The sequence below is a fragment of the Daucus carota genome, chromosome 5, assembly GCF_001625215.2.
Source record: "Daucus carota subsp. sativus chromosome 5, DH1 v3.0, whole genome shotgun sequence".
Classification (NCBI taxonomy): domain Eukaryota; kingdom Viridiplantae; phylum Streptophyta; class Magnoliopsida; order Apiales; family Apiaceae; genus Daucus; species Daucus carota.
The window spans coordinates 27,493,410-27,516,749 of NC_030385.2; the positions used below are offsets into that span (position 1 = coordinate 27,493,410).

Consider the following 23,340-nt stretch of genomic DNA (forward strand, 5'->3'; position numbering starts at 1 on the left):
GCCGGATTGGATGCAAATAAACAGTTTCTACAATGGTCTGGGACCTCAATCCAGACCTATGCTTGATGCTGCTTCTGGAGGTGCGCTATGGGCTAAGAGTTATGAAGAAGATTATGATCTTATTGAAATGATGGCGGCTAATGAATATCAGAACCCTACTCAAAGACTTACTCAAGGGAAAGTAGCCGGAATTCTTGATCTTGACACGTCTACAGCTATAGCAGCTCAACTTAAAGCTCTCACGATGAAAGTTGATTCTCTGGCTCACCAAGGAATTCAACAGCCAATCATTATTTGCGAATTATGTGCTGGTACTCATGCTACTGATCAGTGTGCCATTTCTAGTGAATCAGCACAATTTGTGAGCAACTTTCAGAGAGGTCAACAGCCTGCTCCAGCTACTTATCATCCTAACAACCGAAATCATCCTAATTTCAGCTGGAGTAATAACCAGGGATATAACCAACCTCAACAAGGATTTCAACAGGGACCTAAACAGTACAGTCAGGCTGGAAATTCACAACAGTATGCACCTAAACAGCCATATCACACTCCCCCGGGATTTCAGAATCATGGGCAATCAGCTAACGAAAGGTCTGACATGGAAGAGCTAAGGCTCATGTACAAAAGTCAAGCAGTAACTTTAAAAGCCTTGGAGACACAAGTCGGTCAGTTAGCTAACGCTTTACTAAGCAGACCACAGGGGAATCTCCCTAGTGATACAGAGGTACCAGGTAAGAGGGACCCTAAAGAGCAAGTCCAATCCATTACGCTGAGATCTGGAAAAACTACAACAGGGCCTACCTCAACATTAGTACAAGATCAGGGTGATGAACCGCAAGAAATTCCAGCAGAAGTTCCTTCAAATACAATTGGCACCAACCCTACTGTTGAAAAGGATAAGGCTATTCCTGCAGCTGCTCCGATGTCAAAACCAGTATATCCACCACCTCCATTTCCTAGGAGGTTAAAAAAACAGCAGCTGGATAAGCAATTTGGTAAATTCCTAGAAGTATTCAAAAAGCTTCACATCAACATTCCATTTGCTGAAGCACTCGAGCAAATGCCTAGTTATGCCAAGTTCATGAAGGGTATTCTTTCAAAAAAGCTAAAGCTCGAAGAGTTAGAGACCGTGGCTTTAACGGAGGAATGTAGTGCTGTACTTCAACAGAAATTACCACCTAAGCTTAAGGATCCGGGAAGCTTTACTATTCCTTGCACTATCGGGAAGTTCTCTTTTGATAAGTGTCTGTGCGACTTGGGAGCTAGCATCAATCTGATGCCTCTATCTATCTTCACACAACTTGGCCTGCCAGAGCTCAAGCCAACAAATATGTCTTTACAGTTGGCTGATCGTTCGATCACACATCCGAGGGGTATAATTGAAGATGTGCTAGTCAAGGTTGATCAATTAATATTTCCAGCAGACTTCGTGATTCTTGATTTTGAAGAAGACAAAAGGATTCCTATCATCTTGGGTAGACCCTTCTTAGCCACCGGGCAAACATTGATCGATGTCCAAAAAGGGGAACTTACAATGAGAATACAAGATCAGACGGTCACGTTCAACGTATTCAATGCAATGAAATTACCAACCGATGAGGAATCTTGTTTTAGTATGGATGTACTTGATACTACAGCAGAAGCTAATAGCAAGCGGGTTTTACAGGATGATGCATTGGAAGCGATCCTTACAAATGATGAGGAATGGGGCAGTGAAGAAGAATTGGAAGAAATCCATCACCTTAACTCATCACCTTGGAGAAGGAATTTTGAACCACCTGTCGAATCTCTTGGCTTGGAGGAACAAAAAGAAGATCACAAACCACTACAACCATCAGTAATCGAAGCACCTAAACTTGAACTTAAACCACTACCGGATCACTTAAGGTATGCTTTTCTTGGTGAAGGTTCTACTCTTCCTGTTATTATTGCATCTAACTTGTCAGGTGAGGAAGAGGAAAAACTTTTGAGGGTGCTAAGGGAATTCAAAACAGCGATTGGTTGGACCATAGCTGATATCAAGGGCATCAGTCCCTCCTTTTGTCAACACAAAATTCTCATTGAAGAAGGAAGCAAACCTTCAGTGGAACAACAAAGAAGGCTAAATCCTATCATGAAGGAGGTTGTAAAGAAAGAGATTCTTAAATGGCTTGATGCAGGTATCATATATCCAATTTCAGATAGCTCATGGGTGAGTCCAGTACAATGCGTGCCTAAGAAAGGAGGAATGACAGTAGTAGCCAACGAAAAAGGGGAACTCATCTCAACTAGAACTGTCACGGGTTGGAGGATTTGCATGGACTACAGGAAGCTGAATAAAGCTACAAGAAAAGATCACTTCCCTCTGCCTTTTATTGATCAGATGCTTGACAGGTTAGCTGGCCATGAGTTCTATTGTCTGTTAGATGGGTATTCTGGCTATAATCAGATTGCTATTTCCCCGGAAGATCAAGAAAAGACAACCTTTACATGCCCTTATGGTACTTTCGCATTCCGAAGAGTACCTTTTGGTTTATGTGGTGCACCAGCCACTTTTCAAAGGTGCATGATGGCAATATTCTCAGAGATGATCGGCATCAATGTGGAGGTATTCATGGACGACTTTTCTGTATTTGGAACATCTTATGACGAATGCCTCACGAATCTTAGAATGGTTCTTAAGCGCTGTGTGGAAACTAATCTGATTCTCAATTGGGAAAAATGTCATTTCATGGTGCAAGAAGGAATCATATTGGGGCATAAGGTATCTGCCAAGGGACTAGAAGTCGATAAAGCGAAGGTGGAAACAATTAAAAATCTTCCTCCACCACTTTCAGTCAAGGGCGTCCGAAGCTTCCTTGGTCATGCAGGTTTCTATCGGAGGTTCATCAAGGATTTCTCGAAAATTTCTAAACCTCTTTGCAATCTGTTAGAGAAAGACATTCCATTCAAATTTGATGAGGAGTGCTTGGAAGCATTTGAAATCTTGAAAAAGAAGTTGACATCAGCACCTATCATCACTGCACCTGATTGGAGTAAACCATTCGAATTAATGTGTGATGCCAGTGATTATGCTGTAGGAGCTGTACTGGGCCAGCGAACAAGCAATGTGTTTCATGTTATCTACTATGCCAGCAAAACATTAAATGATGCACAATTGAACTACACTACTACTGAAAAAGAACTTCTAGCTATTGTCTTTAGCTTTGAGAAGTTCAGGTCTTACCTTCTTGGAACAAAGGTAGTGGTATATACTGATCATGCAGCCATTCGATATCTCATCTCAAAGAAGGATTCTAAACCAAGACTAATTCGCTGGGTTTTATTGCTCCAAGAATTTGATGTGGAAATTAAAGATCGAAAGGGCACAGAAAATCAGGTGGCGGATCATTTATCCAGACTAGAAGAACATAGCAAACAAACTACCGACAACACTCTAATCAATGAATTCTTCCCAGACGAACAGTTGTTTGGAGTTGAGGCAGAAGAGCCATGGTTTGCTGACATTGTGAATTATCTAGTGAGTAAGGTCATTCCTCCAGAATTCTCTTATGCTCAACGCAAGAAATTCCTTCACGATGTGAAATGGTATATTTGGGATGAACCCTTTCTGTTTAAACAAGGAGTCGATCAGATTCTCAGACGGTGTATTCCTAATAATGAAGTTGAGGGAGTTTTGCGCGAGTGCCATTCCACTGGTTATGGGGGCCATTATAGCGGAGAGAAGACAACAAAGAGGGTACTTCAAGCAGGTTTTTACTGGCCAACTCTGTTTAAAGATGCTCATCAATTTGTGTTGGGTTGCGATCGATGTCAACGTACAGGTAATATTTCTAGGAGGAATGAAATGCCTCTTAAAATGCTTTTGGAAGTTGAAATATTTGATGTTTGGGGTATTGACTTTATGGGACCGTTCGTTTCGTCTTGCAACAACCAGTATATTCTATTAGCAGTTGATTACGTGTCTAAATGGGTGGAGGTGAAAGCCTTACCTACAAATGATGCTAAGGTGGTCTTGCAATTTCTACAAAAACAAATATTTACCCGTTTCGGAGTCCCTAGAGTCATTATCAGTGATGAAGGCTCTCATTTCTGCAATCGGAAATTCACAACCTTGATGACGAGGTATAATATCAATCACCGGGTTGCTACTGCTTATCATCCTCAAACAAATGGTTAAGCTGAAGTGTCTAACAGAGAGATCAAACGCATATTAGAGAAGGTGGTTAACCCTTCTAGGAAGGACTGGTCCTTACGATTAGATGAGGCTGCTTGGGCTTATCGAACAGCTTATAAAACACCGTTGGGTACTTCTCCATTTCAGTTAGTGTTTGGCAAGGCTTGTCACTTACCAGTTGAGTTGGAACATAAAGCTTATTGGGCCCTAAAGAAGTTGAACTTCGACTTACAATTAGCTGGAGAGAAACGAATGATGCAACTCAATGAGTTAGAGGAGTTTCGCCTCCGTGCTTATGAAAATAACAAACTCTACAAAGAAAAGGTGAAAAGATTGCATGATCAGCGGCTGATACAAAAATCGTTTGTGGTTGGTCAATTGGTGCTATTGTATAACTCTCGGTTGAAGCTGTTTCCAGGGAAACTCAAGTCACGCTGGTCAGGGCCATTTACAGTCAAGACGGTATTTTCCCACGGTGCAGTAGAAATCTATGCAAGATCACCGGATGAATCATTTAAGGTTAATGGTCAAAGGTTGAAGCTTTACTTTGGCGGAAATGTGAATCGTGAGGTACAAACCACGATTCTTCAATCGGAATCGGATTAATTCTGGACTTCACGTCGAGCTAACGACGTTAAACAAGCGCTTCGTGGGAGGCAACCCACGCATTGGAACCACATTGTACCATTGTAAACCTCAAAAACACAAAAATCGAAAAATTCAGCCTCCGGTGTCAGACACTAGCGCGCCCGCGCTAGTGTCAGCGCGCCCGCGCTAAGTTGCACAGCGCGCCCGCGCTACACTTAGCGCGGCCGCGCTACTGACTGCCGAGCCAGGCGATTTTTCTCCCAAAAATATTTTCTTTTCGTTTTTAAAAGCCCACAATCCTAATTTTGCATGCCTAGCCCGAAATACATCGTATTAAACCCTAACTCAGCTCTCCAATCCTTATATAAACACAAAACCCATCTCCAAATCCCATTATAATTCTTTAAACCCTAATTATATATACACATCCATACACACAACCTTCATCCAATCTCTCAAACCCACTACACACAAATCTCTTGCAACTCTAAATCTCTACCAATGGCACCCAAAAGAGCCCGAAGATCACAAGGAACAAGCACCCAAGCCCCTACATCTAGCGATTCTTCCTCGATGGGTGAGGTTGAGTTCACCTCGGATGGTGCGCGAACCGAGTTTCAACGGCTTATGAATAAGTCGTTAGTCAAGGAGAGGGGATTCTTACCCACGGCGGAAGATGGTGAGCTTTTGAACATGGTTCAAGAACGGGGTTGGGAGTCTTTTTGCGAGGCTCCGGAGGCGGTTCCCTTGGCTATTATTCGAGAGTTTTATGCTAATGCCAAGGAGAATCGCGATGGATTCACGGTGGTGCGGGGAATCCGTGTGGATTATAGTGCGGATGCGATCCGCCGAGTTATTGGGGGGCGTGCCAAGCGCCGTAATGAAGAAGATTGGGTTGTTGAGAGGATTGGGCGTGCCAAACGCCGTTTTGATGACGATCCGGTTGATCTAGAGCGGTTGGTGTATGATATGTGTGTACCGGACACGGCTTGGAAGATGACTGCACCTCCTTTGCCGGCACATGTTTCGTTTCCAGCAGCCGCATTGAACCGGTATGCGAAGGCGTGGAACGCCTTCATCTGTGCTAACATCATGCCATCTTCACATGGGCATGAGGTGATAGTGGAGAGAGCTATTCTGCTCTTTGGGATTGTCTCGGGCAAGTATATTGATCTGGGACATGTTATTCATCAGGGGATTCTGAGGTTCTTGAAGGGAGGAACCACTGGTGCCATTCCATATGGCACAATTGTGACGAAGCTCTGTCGATCGAGCGGTGTTCGTTGGCCAGCCAACGAGCAACTACAGTTGCCGGGAACACCTATTGATCATTCGGCGATCAGTCGGATGACGGAGTGGGATGGAGGAGTTCCCCACCCTCGAGGCCTCGGGTACTTATATGATGAGATGCCAGGGGGACGTCCAGAGTTTGTTAGGAGGGAGCCGCCTAGAGCTTCTGGAGCTGGTACTTCACAGACGGAGAGGAGCTCCGAACCGATGGGAGATGCTCATTATCGCCGCCTAGCGAGACGGATGGATACCATGCATGACATCCACCAGAGGTTTGCTTTTGATTTGACACAGGCTCTAGGTAGTGCTTTCCAGGCACAGGGGGTCACAGTTCAGTGGCCGGTGTTCGGAGCAGGGATGCAGTATCCTCCACCTGATTCACCTCCAGCAGAGGAGGGGGAGGACTCGGACTCCGAGTAGGTATGTGGGTGCTCTAGCCTTTTTATCACTTTCAATGGGGACATTGAAAACTTTAAGTTTGGGGGTGGTAATCTAAGGAAGAGCATATTATTAGATAGTTTTTTTTTATTTGCATGTGTTAGTTAGTTCATGTAGTTCACGTTTTTTTTTATTTTGCTTTGATTATTTCTCACGTTTTCTTTCTATTTTTCCCATATTTTCTTTATTTTTACATGTTTAGTGGTAGTTGTCATAGTTAGTATCACGAGCATTTGCATGAATTATGAAGTTAAGCCAAGTTAATTGCCTATGATGAGTTATGTGCGTAGTTCTTGATTAGTAGTTTCAATTGCAGTGCTAGGTTAGTACTTGGAAATTGCTTGTGTGGGAAATTGTAATTCACATATGTTCTTGAGATAGGATTTAGACGAATTTCCATGAATTCTAGGATTGAATTGAACACCCTTCAGCTTAGGTCTGTAAATCTTAAGTTTGGGGGAACTGAGGGGTAGATATGCCTTTCTTAAAAAAAAAAAAAGAAAAAAAAAAGAAAAAAAATAGTAGTAAATAAATTCACTAGAAAAATAAGTGGTAGAATTAACTAGGTTGGGCTCATTAGTACTCGAGTAAATAAGTCTGAGGGGACTTTGTGCCTAACAACCTAAAGCCCTTCGTGGTTTGGGATTGTTGACCCAACGCTCGCTACATGGGTACTAGTGCATAAATCTTTAGGGATCTCAACCATTGCACAGTTAAATAAACCACTAGAATAAAGTGAATAATTGGTGTGTGAAGTCTTATGGTGTTCGTAACGCATTTACACTGCGAAGCGCTCTGACCCTAGACCGAGCATTTAATCACCAATAAAAAGAAAAAGAAAAAAAATATATATATAGTGAATAAAATAGAAGGGTGTGGACATTCTTTGGGACCTTGGCTTTAGTTGGACTTGAGTGACGGGGTGTTAGTTTAAAACTTTTACGATTCTTGATTGGGATTCTGTGGGAGTAGTAGTTTTTGTCTTATCTCAATAAAAGAGCATGCTTGCACACATTGGCACTCCACACTTGTAAATAGAAGAGTAATTGACTTGGTAGCGAGAGAAGTGAAATTCGAGAACATTAGCACAATCTGAGGTATTATAATTGACAAGGCAATTACTTCATAGTTCACTCATTCATCACGTAGTTGCATTCATGCATTGCATTGTATTATTGTTAGTGTCTTTGACGCTTGAGGACAAGCATCAGTTTAAGTTTGGGGGTGTGATAAGTGGTATTTATACACACTTATAGGCCTTCATTTCCACTTAAATTGGTTGGTTGTACTTAAGTGTTTAGTGTCTTTTGATGTGTTTTTAGTGTTTTTCTGTGCAGGTCACGAGTTGAGGTGATGAAGTGATTTTCTATCAATTTAGGTTGTTTTTGGTGCATTATTTGCAAGAATAGAGGATTGTGGATTCACCGCGACTTGGGATTTTGTGGGTACATCTTCTACAAACCCTCACGAGAGCACACTCGTCCACTAGAGCTATCTAGGGGTTTAAAGGGCTTGTTGCATGTGCTAAATGCAACCGTGATCACCTACGGAAGTGGTACTAGAAGCGAGGAAGGACATACACGCGAGCACGAGCGAGAAACGAAGAAACAGGGCCACCAGTGCAGACAGTAGCGCGCCCGCGCTACTTGTTAGCGCGCCCGCGCTACAGACTGCTGTGACTAGCGCGCCTGCGCTAAGTTAGCGCGGCCGCGCCCAGCAGAACTTCCCCGGGCCGATTTTTACAGCTTTTTAGTGGATTTTCGCAGCGGTCGAGGCCCGGTTGACTTGGTCAATGTATTTTTTATTTCTCATGTGTAAAACCCTAGCCTCATAGGAATAGTTTGAGAGGAGAACAATATCGTAGTTTCAGTTTAATTATTCAAGCACAATATCAGTTTGTATTAGATCGTTCTTCGCGAGGAAGTGACAGTTTCGAGCGAGATCGTGAACTTCAAATCTGTAACGTGTGATCTTTATTATTAATTCAAGCATTTTTATTCCATTCAATTCTTGTCTTTGATTTATCATGTTTTCATTAGAAACCATGATGTCGATTAGTTCGATTATGAACTAACCGCCTTCATGGGATTCTAATGGATTTATCGATGTAGTCTAGTAACGAATATTAATTACTTGATTTTGTGACGTACGTTGAGTTCTTTGCATGAGCCGTGCTTATTCTTCTTAGGAGCGTAGCTAACTTCTAAGTTGTTTGTTAATTCTTTCTGAAGCGAGAGTGGATGATTGAATTTAGAACTATGCCATGTAAACATAGGATTATGTGAATGAAACATAATTTGTGATAGACTTGAACTATTTTTATCACCCTGTGTAATCACGATAGATGACTTGTTATTTAAACCTCTCTGCTTACACTACCGCTATAGAGATATAGGGTCTGAGCTTTGTTGGTGTCCATGAGATTTCTATCTTAATTGTGGATTTTGATTGGTATGATATGTGTGCAACGAGAGTTGGCATGTATTACTTTCGTGTTGTCTGATTAGGATCAACAGTCGCATGTTAATCAGTAATTTCAATTCTAGATGAATTCGATAATGAAGTTAGAATCCCATGTGTTTTCCTATTCTGAATTTGATTATTAAATTTAGTTATTAGTATAAAAGAAACCAATCCTTGTTAATTGTCTTGGCAGTGAAAATTGATCATACATTGTTGCATAGGTGCGTATTCTTAATTCACCAGTCTCTGTGGGATCGAACTTAATATATTACTTGTGATCACGTGCGCTTGCGTGTAGATTTCACCGAACAACAGGTACGAGCATTGTGCCTCCCAACCTTGTTGCATATGCTGCATTTCCTTGTCCCCTTGTTCTCTAATGAGATCTCACGGCTACTTTTTATCCAGCTTCCACAGCCTTTGTTCCGACTTATATTCGGATTCCTTACAGATATTTCAGATGCAGACGTGGGGCCAATAAACTTGTCGGCTCTGTTGGAACTATTATCTATGTTGCATGAACCTTTCTTTTCAGAAAGGGACGAGTGCACTGAAGTCCATTAAGAACAGTATCAAGGAACTCTTCGCTATCTCCGGCCAGATTAATGCAATTATTGAATTCAAACCATGCACGAGTCCTTTTTAGCTTTGCTCTATCACGGTCTACGCATGTATCACCATTATTGCTTGAACTTAGAAAGGAATGGTTTCTAATGGCATTTTTCTGCCATCGCGGCTTCACAAAATCACGAGGTATCTGTTTTATTCCGCATTGGTGAAGTGCAGCAAAAGCATGTCGACATAAATAGCCCCTTCGAAAAAATAATTTACAGCTGCAGCTGACGTGGTTGTCCTGGTGGCGTACAGAGACCTGCCATAGTGGGGGAAATGAATAACTAAGCATCAAGATTTAATAGCAGCAGGGGACCGTAATAACAGTGTAGGATAAAAAAACAAAAAGATCAAGGCTGTTATTAAAACTAAAACATCCTTTAGCACTACACACTGAAGAACAAAGGTACTGAATATTGTTGTACAATCTCAAGTTGTCTCATTATTAGAGTAAATCTCATTTACCAACTTCAGGCTTCTATCTCTATTTCACTTATTTTGCGAGTTTATATGTACTCCCAATATTAAAAATTAAACTAAATTGTTTGGGCAACTAGGTAAACTTAATTATGTACTTCGACACAACATCACATTTACAGATCACTTGAGATGGTATACACATGATCTACTTGCCAAGTAGGATCACAGGAAGGTGTATCTCACAAATACTATGACACTCCTTAAAATTAGCATAACAAAATAGTGCAGAGAAGAAATATTATTCTGTAGAGTACAGACTCAGCACAACTACATACAGTACAGGAATGTTAACTGCATATAAACCATGCTTCAAAAAAAAACAAAAAAAACAAACTTATATCACGCTGATTCAAGAAACATGAAACAGCTAAGAACGATTAAAACTGAATTGTTCTATTCAAGGGTAGCATCAACATGGCGCAGATAACAAATGTAGCGTAAATCGGGAGAATGTCGACATGACAGAACATCCTTAATATGACACGCAAAATATCAATAATCCATTAATTCTGATAAAAAGAGAACATAGGTGGTCAGAAAGAAAAATACCTCAAAAATCTGATCATTAAGCAGCTCATCTTTACATTTAAAATAGCGATACTCATCATCTCTGGACATGTCGGACATAATTGTGTGGAAACATCCTGATTATATCTCTTCCCTTATCATGTAATAAAGCTCGAGGGTGTATACCTTTGAGGCATCTAACTCTATGCTCATTGAGGTAACAGTTAATGGAATCTGCTCAGATCTCCTCTCGTCATCTGCATTTCTCATACGCTGCTTGTCCATGGCACTTTCGAAGCTAGAGAAAAACTCAACTAATGTGTCACCACTTTCATGATAATGCTGGAAAAAGAAATTGGAACTCTCTGATCTAGATGTGGTTCTTAACAATCCAGCCATTTCAATATCTGGAAAAGAAAGCTGGGATCCATTGATCTCGTATGCTAAACATTTCGGACAGCCACACATTAGACTCTAATTTGAACTCGGATATAACACTTTTCCAACGTTCTTCAAAAGCGTGAGGTGTAAGGTGATCAGAATACACTGCAGACTTTAACTTCTCCACAAACTTCTTATTACAAGCCAATTTAAGACCAACCTACGTAAACAAAACAGTACACTAGTGTTACAAAACCATTTTTTTAAATAAGAAACATATTATATTGCACAGATTGATGGCTTACCTTTAGAGGCAATTTATTCATAATATGCCACATACAAAGACGATGCTTTGTGGAAGGCCACCATTTCTCCAATGCTTTTCTTATTGCAGGGCACTGATCGGTAATCACACATGAAGGTGCGCGTCCCATTACTGTCTTGAATGTGTTAATTAGCCACTTAAAACTTTTATATTTTTCATTCGATAGAAGTCCAGCCGCGAAGGTCACATTCTTCCAGTGATTGTCAACGCCGGTAAAAGGGACAAAGACCATGTTGTAACTTAAACAGAACAGAGGCAGGTCATTTATTAAACAAGTAAAAACTTTTAAACTATTGTAGTTACAAGCTTAAAAACACAAGATCATGTCTAGTAAATATAAGCAAAAAATCTAATAGAATGTAACAAGTAAGCAGCTTCAAGTTGTTTACATGTAAAACAACATGACAAAACAAAATGCATCAACGTTGTATCTTCACAGAAAGATGAGAAAACTCACTTATTAGTGCGAAATGTAGGATCAAATGAGACAATATCGCCAAAAACTTCGTAATTTGCTTGCCCAATGGCATCAGTCCAAAAAAGTCCAGTCAAATGACCTTTCTTATCAACTTTGTAATCATAATAGAATGAGTTTTCAGGTTTGCTCCTTCGATCCTTCAATTTCCCAAGTAACTTGTCGGTGTCATGATCCCCAATTCGGACTTTGACATCCCTCGAAAAATTCTTAAAATCAGAAATAGTGGCACCGACGTTCTCATATGATCCAGTCATTTCTTTTACCAAGCTATGGGCGCGTGTTGCACCTATGTTAGCCCGGGCACAGTCCATTATAAATTGTTGATAAGCATGAGACAGATGCCTGTTACACCGTAAAAACATGCGTCCTGCGCCTGAAACAAGAGGGTGATTGTGTTCCTCGATAAAACCCATGAGTACAAAACCCCTGTTACCTGCAGTCTTCAACACAACTTGTGCCGGAAAATTACATCTTTTAGAAGATGTCTTCCTGAATGGACCTTCAACAACATTACCTACATCATCTAACAATTTTTTGGGCCTAGAAGAACCACCTCGATTGCATATTAAATATTTGGCATACAAATTCCCAAACCTATCAGTTCTTTTCGTATACTTTCTCACATCAAAACCACATATACGGCCATATTCCTTGTAAAAAATAAATGCATCCTCCAACTAGGGTAATGTTGATTTAACTGAGGTTTCTTACTATCTTCACAAATAGGAGTCCAAAATTTAACACCATCAGGAGAAGTAAAACACACAGACTCAGGACTATCAACTTCATTCTGTTCTCCCACATCTTCATCAGAATCAGAACTGCAAGAGCTTTCAGATATTTGCGGTTCTGTATCGTGAACAGTCGTATCTGACTCGGAAGATTCAATGTGTGGACTCACCTCTGAAAATGAAAAACAAACCAACAGAAAAGTATACACAAATTAATCATGCTAATCGAACAAAAAGATTCATTGTAACATTAACTCAAATACTTGTCATGCTTGGTATCTAATCACGCATAACATATAAAGAAGTACTGTACAGACCAATCTGTTCGGATTGTAATAAATTGAAACATACCAATCTGTTCGCCGGCAACTTGCATTATTACCCGTTAGGCAAGAACACGATACAAAATTGAAATACAACGGAACAAAAAATCTCGGCAGTCTAGTAGTGATGAACTGTAGGATATAATATTTCCATGAACAAGGTAGTGATAGAGAGACAGAGCAGAACAACAATAACAGCGCGCTACAATCATGGAACTGTGTAACTGCCCACTAATTTAGTTTTTATACGTATGTATCCAATAATCTCTTATACGGACAGTATACTGCTTGTTTATAAAATAGATAAAAGAAAAATAATCAGGACCGTAGGATTGTTACAAAATGGACGGCAGATAGTTTGTCCTCCAAAACTCCAAAAAAGATGTGTACTCCACTGAACTTTTGTATATATATATATATATATATATATATATATATATATATATATATATATATATATTAACTCCTGTCACTCCATTTATACCAAGGGTGCTTTGGTTACTACAAGATATGATAGTCAATTCCAATATATAAATATAGACCTACATATGTTACTACTGGTACTCTCCATTACTCTAAATCACCTCTTGTATCTGCACCTTGTTGAGGTGATAGATTTTTTTGTCTTATCGTCTCCAGAAGCTTACGAATACATATAAATTCTTATATTAATAAATTAATAAAGTTCATGGTGTATGCCCAATGGAACCAAAATAAAAAATAATTAGAGAAAACTAAATGACTACATGCATGCAGAACTAAAAACTATAGTAATCTAAAAATATGGATGTCATGGTCACTAGAAATCTGCAATTCTCCCACATAATATATTGCATCGAAATACAAATGGCACTAAGAACTTGCTAGAAGTAATAAAAAATCATTGAGTATTTTTGGTAGGATTGTAAGCGGAAGGAAGGAGCAACTTGTGGTTGAAACCAACTTGTTTTGCCTTCGTGATAATTTCATGCATGTCCTGTACCATTTTACCTCGGCACCTTTTGCTCGTTCCCTAAGCCTATCCATCTCATCATCCTTGGAAAGTAACTCCTTTTCTTTGACCCCGGGCTGATCCCCTAGGATCTCCAATTCATAGTTCTTTTCTTCCACCTCTTGCACCTTCTCATTATGCTGGTGGTTGGTGGTCTCTTGAATTTTCCTATATTGTTCTTCTTGAGCTTTGAGCTTTTCCCTAAACTGCTTAAAAGCCTTTTCATCCAAGTGAAGATTCTTTTGCACAATTACTGCCTCATTGGGCACTACATTAAACAAGTAAAAACAACATAACATTAAAATGGCAAAATAGTAATAGGCAGCAAAGCTAAAATAACCACTATAATCCCAAATATCTAGTTTCCTACCCATCAACCATGTAATATGAAGTGAACTTAAAAAAATTGTTAGCTTCTACCATACCTTCAAAATGAATTTAGTTTGAGAATCCATATCCACAAAATTTGATGTGGTCAAGCAACACTGTAATGGCTCCCACCATCTTCAGCCTGAGAACCTTTTCTTGTTTGCTGGTGACTGGCATGGATTGATCTCCAGCATGATAACTCTGTCCTACATCATATTTTTTTTTGTTTTCACAGCACTTCTATAAGGACTATTTTCAAAGCATTTGTGAAATTCTCTAGACACCATTTCAGGTACAGAGGAGGCAAGACTTAAAACCTCCACCAACTCTTGCCAAGTGCAGTTTCAGTCTGGTAATAATGTTTACCACCTTCAAACAGTAATTGCTCCTGATCTTTATTCCCTTCTGGGCCTCTGTTTCAAATTGAGCATCAACCTTAATGTCGTGCGCCCAAAGTTGCATCAAGAGTACCGGTATCACTATTGACATTACATGATAATGAAACAAAAGAGCGGTACTGGTGTTTATGCCACTTGGGCACACGGCACAAAGATTGATTCTCATTTTGAAACAGAGGTCCGGAAGGGAATAAAGATCAGTTGAAATTACTGTTTGAAGGTGGATACCATCATTATCAGAGTGAAACTACACTTGGAAAGAGTTGGTGGAAGTGTAATGTCTTGCCCCTCTGTACCAGAAATGGTGTTCGGAGAATTTTGCAAATGCTTTGAAAACAGTCCTTACAGAAGTGCTTTGAAATCCAAAAAGAATCATATGATATAGGATGAAGTTATCATGCTGGAGGTCAATCTAGTCACCAGCAAACAAAGACAAGTGCTCAGGATGTAGATGGTGGGAGCCATTACAACGTTGCTTGATGACATCAAAATATTATGGATATGGATTCCAAAGCTAAAATTCATATTGGAGGTATGTTAGAGAAGCTTACAATGTTTTAAGTTCACCTAATATTACTTCCTGTTAGGCAGGAACCTAGAGATTGGGGATTACAAGGGTTATGTTAGCTTTGTTTTCGGTTGCTATTGCGTCCTCCTAATGTTAATGTTTTTTTTACTTGTTTAATGCAGTGCCCAATGAGACAAAAATTGTGCAAAAGATTCTTCACTTGGTTGGAAAGGCTTTTAAGAATTTTAAGGAAAAGCTCGAAGCTCACGAGGAACAATATAGAAAAATTCAGGTTACCAACAACCTCCAACTTAATGAGAAGGTGCAAGAGGTGGATGAAAAAAACTATGAATTATTAGATCCTAGGGGTTAAACTCGAGGTCAAAGAAAAGGAGGTAAACTGCTAAGGACGATGAGATGGATAGGCTTAGGAAAGGAGTAATAGCAGCCGAGGCAAAATGGTACAGGCAGGGAAAAAATGAAATTATCATGACAACAAAACAAGTTGGTTTCATCAACAAGATGCACCTGCCTTTCTCTTACAATCCAACTGAAAATACTCAATGATTATTATATTACTTGTAACAAGTTCTCACTTCCATTTGTATTCGGATGCAATACACCATCAACCTTAATTATTTATATAAGATTTTATATGTATTTGTAAGCTTCCGGAGATGATAAGACACAAAATCTACTACTTGAACAAGCTACAAATACAAGAGGTGGTTCAAAGTAGCAGAGAGTAGCACCGGTAACACAGGGTCTATATTAATATACAGGATTTGATTCCTCTTCGACGATCATATCGTGTCCAAAGCACCCTTGGTATATTAAATTGTATATATTAATATAGCATTGATATATAGTGATCAGGCATTAATATGTATGGAAAAAAAAATTGAAAGTAACCATCATTGTCAATGGAACAGGCCATACGCGTCTAGCCTATAATACATGTGGAGATGGAGCAAAAGAAACATCATTAGTCTTACTGATGTTGTCAAATATTAAATTTGAATTGTTGCTTGGTCATGCTAGTATTTCGATGATGTCAAATATTAAGTTTGATGCCTATATGCTACATTGCAAGAGAAAATCAAGCAGACGAAGTCTTTTCTAGCTAAGGCTGCTTTCCCTGAAAATGCTAATTAAACTCCTTCCCCTAATATGAAAATAGATAAAAAAGCCATTCAATAGAAGCATGATTTGTTGGTGACGCTGCAAGAAAGGCCTCCAAGAAAAGGAAAGTCATTCTTCATCCCTGTCAAAGTTGTCCGAGCTTGTCCGAAGAGCAGAAGCCTCAAAATTTGCTGAAGGCACGCGTAAAGTCGTTGAGGAGGTTTCTCATTGTATTTACAGGATCATGTCCAATACATTGGGCGGTGTACAACAGATGGTAAGTGTTTTGCCTACACGTGAGGTCGCACAACTTGTACTAGATCGGGAGCTGGCAGAGCTTGACACTGCAACTTTTCCGGACCCATGCCAGGAGCTATTGAGGACTCATTACATACGTGCGGATAGATGAGTTATTGAGGACTTATTACAGACGTGCAATTTTTCAGACCCCGGCCAGGACGATGACAAAGTCATTGTAGAGGTACATTACTTATTTGTCCATTGTGCTATTTATTTGCTCGAGAATTTATTCTGAATGATTGTTTAGTTAATTTGTTAATTAAGTATCATGTATGTTTAGGTTTTGCTCCGTAGTTATTCTATTCCCAGCGGGAAAGCCAAAAGAAACTGCTGTGGAGGAGACAAGTGAGATTGAAGGAGTTTGACCCCGATACCCATTTATTCCCCTTACAAGTTTAGAAAAGTGAGGCCCATATACTGTGTTGGTTGTTAGAATTGACATTTTGCTACTGCACTTGATATTTTAGATCAGTGATGATGTCAAAAATTAACTTTTATATTTTTAGTTGATAAATTGTGATAAAAGTGATCGTAACTCTATATTTTGGTAATGACTTGAATATTTTTTTTATTTAGCTAAGGTTAATGGTTATTTGGCTCAATATTTACATTTGTGTCTTTATATGTGGATATTAGTTAATTTGTACTTTGATTTAAAGCAATTGTTATTAGGTTTATACATGTTGGCTAGAAATCTGCATAGATTGTACTTTAAAATATGGTATAATAAATTCGATCATGAAATAAAATAGGTAAAATAATTTTGACCATTTATTTTCAACCAATTAAATTCGATCGAAAAAATTCGATATAATATTATGAGCGGGAAAATATTATTTTTCGGAATAATGGGCATTCAAATTGTTTTGGAAGAATTAAAATAAAGCCTCTTGGCTTCGCCAAGGAACCCCATCTCTCAAAAAATTCAAAAACCTTCTTTCTCAGTTGATCGATCTTTGATTCTATACATGCAAATCCATTTATATGATATGAGTTCTAATCCTCTCCCGTTATCATGATGGCGTCCTCCGTTACAACGGCGGTCATACTCGCGTCCTCTCCGTCGATCACTACATCTCTTTCTCAGGTTGTTGATTCGATTATAAGGACTTAATTCTTTGGATTCGGTAAGTTTATTCACTCCATATCATATGTAATCAAGATATTCCCGTCTCTTTGAATAGGTACGTTTTTACTCGAATATCTTGTTGTTGTGATCAATGATAATTGTTTGTTGTGGTTATTGTCCAATTTGTTTGTTTTGTATATTTTACGATAGCATATCTACTTCATAGATATCTTTTCATATTTTTGCTCTTCTGATTTTAAGGTTGTGTAAAAAATTTAGGTGATCGAAATCTTGGATTTGTATCTGGTTTGTTAATTTTGTTTGGATTATTGTGTAGATCAGGTCGAGTTTGTAACCCTTTTCCGAATTTTTCTGACATGCTTTTGTCTTTGCCGTAATTTTGTTATGGTTGGCCGTAATATTATTTTGAAATCAGATCCATTGTAGTGTTCGATAAGTGTTCTTGGTGTTCTTGATTGTGTGGGTTGTTAAGTGTGTGCTTGATCTTCTATATTAATAGTTTTAATTTTGTAACATGGTTTTAGGTGCATGTAACATTTTATTTTATTTATGTCATTGTTTTTATATAATACATACATTTTTAAATCGGAAAAGAATCTAATTTGGTATGTTTAGCATTAGATTGTGCTAATTTATCATTTAATTTGATGTTTCATATTGCATGTGCTAATATTATGGCTAATTTGTGATATTTCAAATTTCTTGCAGGTTAAATATTCTTTATGAATATTTATTATCTTTTATGAGAGTCGTCATTGATGACTTTATTGTGCCTTTAATGGCTTTTAGTACCTTTTTGGTTGTCATTTTATGGCTTGTGTTACCATTGTGATGGTCATTATATATATATATATATATCTATATATATATATATAAGAGTTAAGTTCTATGGAGTACACAAAAACATTGGAGTATTGGAGTACAAGTCTTAATTTTTTAGTTTAATCATAAATAATATATTTGATTATACAAATTTATATACAATCTATCATGGGAAAATAGATTTTTTTGCCACCCAACTTATTATTTGTTTAGAAACCTACCACTGAACTATAATTTTTTTCTTTTTTGTCACTAATGTTAGGTTCGGACTTTTTTTTGTCACTAACGTTAGGTTCGGATTTGATTATTAACACTATGTTATTTTTTTAGTATTATTAAAATATAGTGTTAGTCTGCAATATAATGGCGATCTGATATGTGTCTATATCTTTATGTTGTGTCCCAGGTAGTTTACCTCGGAGGACGAGAGTTGGACACCCATTTCGAGACTCCAAAAAATTTCAAAAATTATTTTATTTTATTTTTTCTGAATAAAATTTAATGTTGGTTTTTTTTCCTAAAAAAAAACGTTGGATTTTTTCTTGTCACTAACGTTATGTTTTAATTTGATTATTAACAATATGTCATTTTTTTAGCATTATAAAAATATAGTGGTAGTCTGCAATATTAAGGTGATATGATATGTGTCTATAACATTATATACAGTCATCTATTTGTCCCTTAGCTAGTTTACCTTGAAGTATGAGAGTTTAACAGGTATTTTAAGAACCTAAAAAATTTAGTTTTATGAATTATTTTAAGACTCCACAAATATATGGTATCACTTGACTTTATAGTTCTTTACCACTACTTGTCACGTATTCTAAGGTTCCCACTTTTTATAAATATAGTTCCATAAGTTACTTTTGAGATTTCCTTTCCGAGTAAAAAAATCCGTACTCTCATCCTCTAAGATAAACTACCTAGGATACATTTAGGGCATTTCCCAAAATGCCCCTTCAAAAGTTAACGGCAACGGCAGAAGATAACGGAAAGGGTGCAAAGTGTCTACGGGTTAAAAGTAAGGGGCTGCATAGTGTTTATTCCAAACCTATTAAGTGCAATGTGCAACATGCTGAAATTAAAGGGGTGCCAAATGCAATAAACTCTTAAAAGAATAACATAGTGTTAATAATCAAATCCGAACCTAACGTCAGTGACAAAAAAAAAATCCGAACCTAATATTAGTGGCAAAAAAGAAAAAAATTATAGTTCAGTGGTAGGTTTCTAAACAAATAATAAGTTGGGTGGCAAAAAAATCTATTTTCCCATCTATCATTTATAAGTTGTCTTGCACATAATTGTCTATCAATTTTTTATATCCTTCAACTTTAACAAGTATTAACATTATTGTTCTGCTTATTAGTTATATTGCAGAACATAGAGTCCTGTAATTTATAAAAGTCATTATTCTACCTTTTGATTACAATGTTTATGTTGTGTAGAACATAATGTGCAGGTTATTAAATGTTTACGAATATTATTGAACAAAAAAATTGAAATTTAGATGAATAAATTACATTTTATCCAACTTTGTACTCCAATACTCCAATATATTGTGTACTCCATTGAACTTTACTCTATATATATATATATATAATTATGTTCAAAGGATTTTCCTTTGGTTAGATTTCTCTTGTTAGTTTTAATTATATATTTTTTATTTTTTTATTTGTACTCTATTATAATATTTACGCTCTTTTCTTTTTTGTTTTCATTAGATTTATTATTTTTTTACATTAATTAAATATATATATATATATATATATATATATATAACATATATGATATTCTTGTATATTGATTTATGTTTTGTTTTGTTTGTTTCTCTTTTCAGGATACTTTGGAGTGAGCTTTCCTTGTGGGTATTCTTTTCTAATTCATTTAAGCTTTATTGTCTAAACGTCCGGAGTTATGCTTGCATGACTTTCGGTTAGATGATAAACTTTCTTGAAAGAAAGAAATCCCGGATGCAGTTTATTGTATTTCATCCGTAGGATGATCAATTTCATCCGTAGGAAGATTCTTGGCGGTAGGAAGCCGCAAGAGAAGTTGTGATGGGTAGTAGTCGTTAGTTTTGTAAGTTATGATGAAAAGTGTATGTGACTATTGGTGATGATAGACAATGGTGGCAAGTCATAGAAACGTCTGGTAATGGTGGTAAGAGGTCCGTAATGGTAAGAGGTCCATTATTACGATTTGGGTGAAGATGGTCATATACGTTGCATATATGTATGTATATATATATTTATTTATTTATTTATATTCGCGAGATATGCTATATTTAAATTAGTAATATGTTATGTACAAATTAGTGATTTCTGTAGTTAAAAATAGTGATAAAAAACTGTCCAAAAACTGTTTTAGTTTTTAGGCTAATTTGGTTTCTATTGGAGTAGGAATCTATATATATATATATATATATATATATATATATATATATATAGGCTCATGAACAAATAGAAATCACTCTTAAAATAAAAACTAGAAACCAATACAAGTTAGTGACATTCTTAGTACAATTTAGTGATATTTTCTTTAGGATTTAGTGATCTGTGTTGCAGGAATTAGTGAAAACTTGCAGAAACTGCCCAAAAACTCCAGATTTGTTCGAGATCTCCAGATCTGTTGATGTTTTTGATTCAGATGGTGGTGACGGTGGTGGAGATGGTGGAGTTGAAGGTGGAGATGGACGAAGGATGATTGTAGCGGAGGTCTGGGCGGCTTGAAGTAGGGGGTCGGAGCGTTGCCGGAATAGTGGCGGCTCCGCTGCGTTTTGAAGTTAAGCCGAGGTGGAGAAAGAAGTATGAACGGGATTGAAGGAGGTTGAAGCAGCGACCAAGATGGGGCTGGTGAAGATGGAGGTCGAGATTGTGTTGTTAGAGAAATAATGGAGGTGGAGATGGAAATGGTGGTTTTGGAGGGGGCGGGCTACATAAAGGTGGTGGTGGTTATGGAGGAGGCGGGGACGGAGGTGGTGGCAGTGGCGGATGTGGAGGTGGGGTTGGTGAAGATGGAAGTGGAGATGGGGTTATTTAAGAATTTAGTGGTATTTGTTTTAGGATTTAGTGATATTCCAGCTTGGTTTTTAGTTTGTAGAATAAGGAGGTCTCTATTGGAGTAAGACTATATATATATATATATATATATATATATATATATATATATATATATATATATATATAGTGGGTAACCAGTTACGTAACTGGTAACTTAGATATTACATGCAGATGAGTTATGCTCGTACGCGAAGCAGAGGAGCCGTGCGACAGTTACCACGCCTAACCTAATTACTCCAGTCACAGGGGTAATCCATATCTTAATCTATTTAATTTTATCAGATTCGGATCGGATCGGATCAAGAGTCAGATATTTTACAAGTCAATCCATATCCGGTTCATTCGAATCATGGATAATCGAATCGGATCTCCGATCCACTAAAATTTATGAAATATATTTTTTCACCGTGAACAATGTTTTAACCTTCCACAAAGAAATAAAGTGTTATTTTCTAGCTATATTATTAATTCATGAGTTTTAACATAACAAGCACAAAAAAGAACTAATAAAGCACTAAAGTAAAGTCTGCAATTTCATGTTATTAAAAAAAATGTAACTGAAAAACTTTGTTGGTTGTTCCTATAAAACCTTTCATATAATGTATCAGTGAATAGAAAAACAATAAATAAGTTGCTTAATATTTTTGGAGGAAGCAAATTATGATCTGCTCCTCTATTCAATAAGCATTAAAATCAATAAATATGTCCTAAATACAGAACTAGGTGATTGAGGAGGTGTTAAGTGAAAAAGTTTAGATCTTATGTTTTATACTCACTCTACAGTGTCTCTCATAACTGCAAAAGTGTTACAGAAAAAGTGTAATAATGTGCTAAAAAAGAATACAACAAAAAACCTAAATTATATAATAAATAAATTACAGAACTTGTGCAAAAATATAAAATCAACATATAATAGCACAAAATCGATAGATCACACAATAATACAGAACATTAAAATTAAGTTATATATAATTTTCTTATTTAACACTACATTTTTTTGTTCAATCGTATATATTTTAATTTGAAAAAAACTGTACATATGTTTTCTATTTTGTAACTTTTGCATTTTCATTTTTTTTCTTTGACTTGTTTATATTTGTATATCCTATAATTATCGCTACAATATCTGGATATCCCTTATTTTTTATATTTTTAAATATAATTTGTTTTTAATATATTTATTGCTCAGTATATTATGAAAATATCTTTTTTATGTTCTATTTTTTTTGTTCTTTATTTCTTAATATTTATAATTTTCTTCTTTGATTTATATTATATTCTTTTAGTGATGGTACATTCTTTTCTAAATATTTGTATGTTCTGTATTTTCTTATATTATATTTTAATGATATTAACAATAAATACATAACACAACTATAGAATATACAGAATACAAATAATTTAAATAAATTACAGAACCTGTATATAAATAAAATATAGAACACATGAAATAAATTACTGAACAAGTATATAAATAAAATACAGAACATGTATATAAACAAAATACAGAACATGTGAGACAAATTACAGAATATGTATATAAATAAAATACAGATAACATGACACAATTTATAGAACAAGTATATAAATGAAATACATAACACATGAAATTTTTTGAATATTGAAATAGATAATATAAAATAGCAAAAAACTAAATATAAAATATAAATTACAAAACATGAGAAGAAAATTTACAAAACATGTACACAAATAAATTACATAATAAGCAACACAGATTACAGAACTAAGCAAATGTATTAAAATTTTATATTCAGATTTTAAAATTTCAACATTATTTATTAGGTATTTTATTAAATCATTAGTTTTCCAACTTTTGAAAATAAATTAATTTATCGTTATATTTTTCTTACTAGAAGAAAATGATATCAGTTTTATGATTGAATAT

The 23,340-nt window shown here is 36.8% G+C and overlaps 1 protein-coding gene across 1 annotated transcript; it reads right to left on the reverse strand.

The window, feature by feature from the left end:
• Window positions 1-9,446: 9,446 nt before the first annotated feature.
• Window positions 9,447-14,624, reverse strand: LOC108192686 (protein FAR1-RELATED SEQUENCE 5). The gene is made up of 9 exons (XM_017373492.2): window positions 14,453-14,624; window positions 13,766-14,034; window positions 12,716-12,731; window positions 12,488-12,624; window positions 11,701-12,398; window positions 11,224-11,482; window positions 11,045-11,138; window positions 10,724-10,944; window positions 9,447-9,695 (listed from the first exon to the last, which is right to left on the reverse strand). Exons 1-9 carry the CDS (start codon window positions 14,622-14,624, stop codon window positions 9,447-9,449), a joined length of 2,115 nt encoding a protein of 704 aa, XP_017228981.2.
• Between the last annotated feature and the right edge of the window lie 8,716 nt (window positions 14,625-23,340).

Excerpts from the sequence above, each read along its gene's own strand:
- LOC108192686 (XM_017373492.2), bottom strand. The coding sequence starts at position 14,624 with ATGTCAATAGTGATACCGGTACTCTTGATGCAACTTTGGGCGCACGAC. Across the intron at positions 12,399-12,487 it reads AAGTTGATAGTCCTGAGTCT|TTGGAGGATGCATTTATTTT; the intron begins GTGTGTTTTACT and ends ACATTACCCTAG. Across the intron at positions 11,139-11,223 it reads TGAATAAATTGCCTCTAAAG|GTTGGTCTTAAATTGGCTTG; the intron begins GTAAGCCATCAA and ends TTGTTTACGTAG.